The sequence below is a fragment of the Lipotes vexillifer genome, unplaced genomic scaffold (genome assembly GCF_000442215.2).
Source record: "Lipotes vexillifer unplaced genomic scaffold, Lipotes_vexillifer_v1.1 scaffold940, whole genome shotgun sequence".
Classification (NCBI taxonomy): domain Eukaryota; kingdom Metazoa; phylum Chordata; class Mammalia; order Artiodactyla; family Lipotidae; genus Lipotes; species Lipotes vexillifer.
The window spans coordinates 403,527-410,480 of record NW_006775864.1 but is presented as its reverse complement, the minus strand read 5'-3'; the positions used below and the strand labels follow the sequence as shown (position 1 = coordinate 410,480).

General features: G+C 37.8%; 1 protein-coding gene across 1 annotated transcript in view; it reads right to left on the bottom strand.

Annotated features, from left to right (window-relative positions):
- LOC103075697 (contactin-associated protein-like 2) overlaps positions 1–6,954 on the bottom strand; it is a gene marked incomplete at its 3' end in the record, with an annotated part of 1,289,195 nt that overhangs the window by 888,211 nt on the left and 394,030 nt on the right. Inside the window, exon 7 of the mRNA XM_007450234.1 lies at positions 1,156–1,305. Coding sequence (XP_007450296.1) covers positions 1,156–1,305 — 150 coding nt within the window. The remainder of the gene's footprint in view (positions 1–1,155; positions 1,306–6,954) is intronic.

Sequence of the window (6,954 nt, the reverse complement as noted above, 5' to 3'; positions counted from 1 at the left end):
CACTCTTTCACATATAGAAGTAGAATTTATCATTAAAAGAATCTTCCATTCCACTAATCTTTTTATTACTTAAGAATCAAGATATGTGTGATAAGGTGGCTTCATGTAAGGCAACTTGTGTTAGGCAGCCTCTCAGAAGGCCCCAATAACCCCTGATTTCTTGTGTAATCCCCTTGCTTTTAAGTGTGGGCTGGATTTAGTGACTTGCTTCTAATAAGTTGTATATAACAGAAGTGATGGGATGTGACTTCCAATTGTATATAACAGAAGATTGGATTATTAAAAACAAACAAGAACAAAACCTTTATGGCTTCTATCTTATAACTTTTCTCTCCCACTTACTGGCTTTTCCCTCCCCTCCCCTTCTCCCTCCCTACCTCTCCACTTCTCTCCACCCCTCTCTCCCTCCCTCCCTCTCTCTCTCTCTCTCTCTCTCTACACACACACACACACACACACACACACACACACACACACACACACACACACACACACACACACACACACACCCCGCCCCATCACCTATAGAAGAGACCACTTGAAGAAGAGAGGCCCCGAAGGATCAGTGCTGCATAGAGGAGAACCGAGGCACCCCAGCCAACAGCCAGCACAAACGATCAACCAAGTGAGTGCACCGTCTTGGAAGCAAACTCTAGCACAATTAAGGCTTCAAATAACGTAGCCACGGCCAACAGCTTGGGTATAACCCCATGACAGACCCAGGTGGTCAGAATCACCCAGCTAAGTCATTTCTGAATTCTTGGTCTAGAGAAACTGTGAGATAATACATGTTTGTTCTTTTAAGCCACTAAGGTTTGGGGTAATTAGTTACACAGCAAGAGATGACCAATGTATAATCCAAGGATGTGATTCTTGAGAATAGTATTATGAGAATGAATGGATTCAGAATCTCATGCTTTATACTTAGAATATTTGAATTGGACTAGAAGAATATGGTGACGTCATATTAACACTTTATCATGAAGAAACAATAAATTTGATGCTCCTTTTAGTTCAATGAGGTTACAGAGTTTGTTTGCTTTTTTCCTGAGATCTACTGAGTCCACTGAATCAATATAAATACTTCAAACTTTATTGAAACTCCATTTTTAGCAATGTATTAGTTATAAGCAATTAAAAAAATGGTAGCCTTACCTCCAAAAAAGTACTTCTCGCCAGTTTTAACTTGAAGAGGACTGTTAGTTCGCACTGCTGAGGCTTCATCTCCATCGATAGTGAGAATAACAAAATTCTCCTTAGCTAGGAAACGGACTTCATGCCACTGGCCGTCATTCAACCCAGAACCTGTTAGATATAAGAGAAAAGGCCATTTCTTTTCTTAAGATGATTCAGTTTAAAATAATTTTTAATAACAACAGTCAGAGCTTTGTAAGTAAAAATTAATATACTTTCATCTAGGAAAATTCAGTGTGGCTACAATTAATATCTCATCTTCTTTAATATTATAAGTAGTTCTATCCTCCACCAGACCAAATACGGCATAACATAACCCAATCAAGTAGGGACATAATGTGCCATCGGGGTACATGAAAAAATGGAGTGAATTAAGTTGTTTGGGAGATGATGATGAACTATTTTAATTTAATAACTTATTTTCTAGTTAGCTTTACTAGACTTCACTCTCAGATGAGAAAAAGGATTTGTAATTTTATCTAATGTCACTCTCTGTTTTTAAAAACTATTTTTTGTACTGTCATTGTCTCTCAATAGCCACATCTGGCAAGTATAGCTAATAGAAATGAAGGACTAAAGAATAAACGTGTGAGTATGTGCAGTGAAGGGGAGAAGAATATGCCACCCCAACATATGCTATTTCAGCACACTGATTATTTTGAATTAAAGTTAAACAGCAAGTACAGTAAGGATACTCTGACCCTCCTTTGTCCCTCTGAAAGCAGGAAACAAATCTCTCATGTGAAAGGTACCCTCCCTGTACCATGTTACTTCTTCACTAATCTACTACCCCAAACCCAAAACTTTGGGTTACCAAAGTTACCCCAAAACTTCTTTGTCCTGTTAATTCTTTACAAAATTCATCTTTTTCTTCGGCTAAAAGGTATAAAATCTGCCTACATTGGTCACTTCTTTGAGTCTCATATTTCGGAGAGGTACCATATGTACAAAATTATATTTGTTTTGGGCTTCCCTGGTGGCGCAATGGTTGGGAGTCCGCCTGCCAATGCAGGGGACACGGGTTCATGCCCCAGTCTGGGAAGATCCCACATGCCGCGGAGCGGCTGGGCCCGTGAGCCATGGCCGCTGAGCCTGCGCGACCGGAGCCTGTGCTCCGCAATGGGAGAGGCCACAACAGTGAGAGGCCCCTGTACTGCAAAAAAATATATATATTTGTTTTCCTCCTGGTAATCTGTCTGATGTCAATTTAATTCTTAGATTAGCCAAAGAACTTAGAGGGGAAGAAAGATAAAGTTTTCCTTCCCTACAGCAGTTATTTGTGCTAATTGACCACTAATAGGTATGGGAAATGATACCAGGATTATCTGATCATTTACAAGTAAGATATCTTTATAATGAATTAGGTTATATTTAAACAGATAAACACCAACAAAATAAATCAACAACTCCCTAACAATCACATTCCACTCTTGCCTACTACAAAGGTCTTCAGAAACAGAAAATCTATTTAGTTATCCATTAGACAGAAAACAACATAAAGTTTCTGTTTAGTTTGTGTTCATTTTTCAAATAATAATTAGAAAATTAAGGAGTAAAGAGAGAACAGCCTTTGAACAAACATATCTTGAAAGAGTTTAAGGAACACTAAGAGAGACAGAAATCTAAGTGAGTCAAAGTGACTTTCTTTCACCTTATAAAGGCCTATGGAAAGGGAAACTATTTTGTTCTAGACTACTCCAGATGGCTTTATCTAGAATCCACAGGTAGAAGTTACTGAAGGTACACTTCAGCCTCACAAAAGAAAGAGAAGCCTAGCATGAAAAGGTATCCAAAAATGGAATGAGAGAAAATCAGTGAAGCACGAATGATGGCTTCCAAGCTTCTGATCAGAGGTCTGCAAACCACAGCTTCTAGGCTAAGTACTGCTTGCTGCCATCTGTTTCTGTGCAGCCTGAGAGCTAAAAATAAATCTCACATTTTAAATGGTTGAAAAATAAGTAAAAATAATAGCAATATTAAATTACATGTGAAAATTATATAAAATTCAAATGTAGTGTCCACATAAAATTTCCTGGAATACAGTCAAACTCATTTGTTTATACATTGTCTGTTCTACAGAGTCAAAAACAGTTGCAACAGAAACTGTATAGCCCACAAAGCCTATACTATTTACTATGTCGTCCTTTACAGGAAAAGCATAAACTAGTGATTGGTTTACATTATTAAACAGAAACACCATTTTAAAGGAAAAAATTAAGGTTTCTTGGGGCTTGAAGATAGTCACATATATGTAGTATTAACTAACACTGTACTAGTAAATATCATTACAAATAATCATCCCTCAGGTATATTTTTTCAGGATTTTCAAATTTTAACTTAGTAACATTTATTGAGCACATTTTATTTCAATGGAGGAAAACAGCTCTAAAGTAATTAATACTAAATAATTTTCAAATTATGAAATGTATAATACATACAAATACATATTTTTTTTGTACTGAAATTACTATGTAAACATACAGTCTTATTCTAAAAGTAAAGTCAGTTAGCTGTCAGACAAGTAGTAGTGTTTACTGAAACAATTCCTTCTCCAGTACCGGGTTCTCCCACAAAACTGATTCATGGAAGACTGTACCGTCACCATAACATACTCTGTTAAATTATAAAACTGGGGTTAGTGTTAATTAGCCATAGAAGTGTATGGTTTTGATTTTGGTTGTTATTTTTGCCTTTACAATGTGATGAACACTGCTTTGAAATGCAGTTTTGGGGCATGGGTCCCGAGGACAGTAATGTTACAAATGTTTAATCCTAAATAGTCACACATTCAGAGGAAGTCACTTATAAGCTGTCTTCAGTGACAGGGCTTTCTGTTCTAACCGGTAGACCAGAAAGCCTTCCTAAAAATTCTAATGAAAACTTCTTCATCATAAAGTTAATTTTTAAAGGGAAAATCACCAGCTTAATTGTTCATGACAAAAAGGTCTATTATTCCATCAGATTAAAATAAAAAGGTTACTTTATTTTTTCAAGAAACTTAATTACTAAAGAAAGTGGACCTCATATAAAAGCAGCCTTGTTGATAACAGCCACTGCTGCATCTGAGCTTAAGGTGTGATTTCTATTCATTTTAATTCCAATTATTATTTTGAACTGTTAATGTTAATCATCAAGAGGGTTTTTTAATAACATGTGGATAAAGAAAAATTTTAAGAAGTGACATTTTCTTTTGAGAAATTAGGTCATCCTTGCCCCACTGAAGAATGAACTTCATTATATTCGGGGCCCATTCCTATCACAGATTGCTGAGGCATACCTCTTGACGATTAACATTAACAGTTCCAAACAATATTTCACAGAAAAGGATTTTTTTGAATTACTTTCCCCAATAAATAGGTGAGAGAACTGAATCTAATAACGTTTAGGCATCCCGTATGTGGTAAATGTCAGAACTGAGAACTGGAACTCAGCTATATCTAGTTCTGGAGGCTGAGTTCTTATAAACAGCAAACAAAGAAAAACCAACAACAATGAAACATGGTATATAGACTCTGTGCATCTGTGATCAGAGTTCTCTTATACCAATGAAACATGGTATATAGACTCTGTGCATCTGTGATCAGAGTGCTCTTATACCCCACACACACACACACACACACACACACACACACACACACACACACACTTCCATCTGCCACCACATCTAGAGGGAGTTTCTGGAGTACCCTTGTCTCATACAGCATCAGGGTTGTAAATAAACTAAGACACCAATCTGGTTTCATCTGCCAACTTTCAGCACTTGCGTCATCAGATTTTTGTTGTAATGTAAGATCCCACTACTACATGTCTTTTAGTATTTTCTTACATTGATGTTTTTCCCCTAAAATTGTAATTTGAATGGAAATTTTATAAGTTTGAGAAGCAAATTCTAGCATTATTTCCCTAAGGCATATTAAAGTAAGCCCAGGAGCATTCATCTAAATCATCTCCATACTTTGTGAAACTCAGCAAAGAGAACTCTGTGTTCACTCCTTTCATTTTATCACGAGTGGATCAATCAATGATCTTGAACACGCTATCATCTGTCAGTTCGTAGAGTTGAGATCCTAATCTAGGCCTTTTGCATTCAAACAGTAGCTCTTCCCACTCAGAACACAGCCATTAAATTTTATGGTGCGAAAAAAGATGCCATAGTTTCAGCATAATTTCCCTCCTCTTGTGTCCCTTCCCTTCAGTGAAAGGGAGGCCTGAACAACTTTGTATGAAACACGGACCTACTGTGTTTTGCCTTTACCACTTCCTGGGCCACCTGCCACTTGGGAAGTAGTACAGAGTTAGTTTTGCTTCAGAGAAACTATATGGAATTAGCCTCTTTGAGGCATTTTAAAAAATTAACAATACTCTTTAGTAATTTTTAATTCATATGAAACAGAACATTAACAAAATTTAAGAGCTTTTGGAATTCAATATATAAAATTCACTCAGAACCGTGCAGTTGATAAGATATACACTTACAATACCAATACAGTATTAAGAAAAAAAATGTATCATCATCCCAAGTTTTATTAGAAATTTGTGAGTTGTAAACAACAAAGAACACATCACCAAATAGGATTAAGGCATCACTTCTCATTTGCTATTAAAGAGATGGTATCCCTTCACTCAATATTCTGGAGCAATGAATGTCCCAGGGAATAGAAAGACTCACCAGGGACCCATAATCCCAGACACAGTGGGGTCTTGGTGGCTGGAGAGTGACTCAGGACCAGACCAAAAAAGGATGCTAGTTACTGATACTTAAAAGAGACCCACGTCTCATACGGCTAACATTTCCTAAGAGTCTGGTATGTGCCTGGCACTACCTAACTCTGTATGTGTCTATCTACTGCCTTTTCTCAATAACGAGCATCAAGATGGCAGAAGGGCAGGAAAATAGTGTGGCAGCTAAGAGGACTGACCCAGGAGCCAGGTTGCCTGTGTTTGCTCTGGCCCTTGCCAACCTGGACAATTTACTTAACCTCTCTGTGCCTCAGGCTTCTCCTCTCTAAAGTCAAATAGTAGTATCCACTTTGTAGACTGGTTTTAAGGAGTAGATGAATTAGGGTTTGCATAGCATTAGAACAGTGGCTAGCAGCTAGGAAACAGCTTATCTGTATCTATACCATTAGGTCAAAAAACAAAGAAGGCTGTTGAGTCCCATTTTACAAAGAAAAAAGCAGAGACTTAAACGTAGCAATTTTTCTTTGGGGGTTATTGCATTGCAATTACAAATACTGGTGTAGTTATAAATAAGCCTTCTAAACAAGACAGCAATATAATAACTCAACAACGTGGAGATCATGAATATATACATATGAGACAACTGAAAAAGAGTGTCCTAACATTATGCTAATGGGCATTTGAAACTTAGAAAAACATGGCCAGTGACAGCATTAGATGTGGGAAAAAATTTTGTATTCAATTTAGAGCTGAAGATGATTTGTTCTGCAAAAATGTGTTAGATGACTCACAAAGTTATGACAAAGACACTGATGTTAAAACTGCATGTGAAGAAATTTGAACACAATTATTTCCAAAAAGTGAGAGTGAAAAATGAACTTTCTGGGCTTCCCTGGTGGCACAGTGGTTGAGAGTCCGCCTGCCGATGCAGGGGACACGGGTTCGTGCCCCAGTCTGGGAAGATCCCCCACATGCCGTGGAGCGGCTGGGCCCGTGAGCCATGGCCGCTGAGCCTGCGCATCCGGAGCCTGTGCTCTGCAACGGGAGAGGCCACAACAGTGAGAGGCCCGCGTACCACAA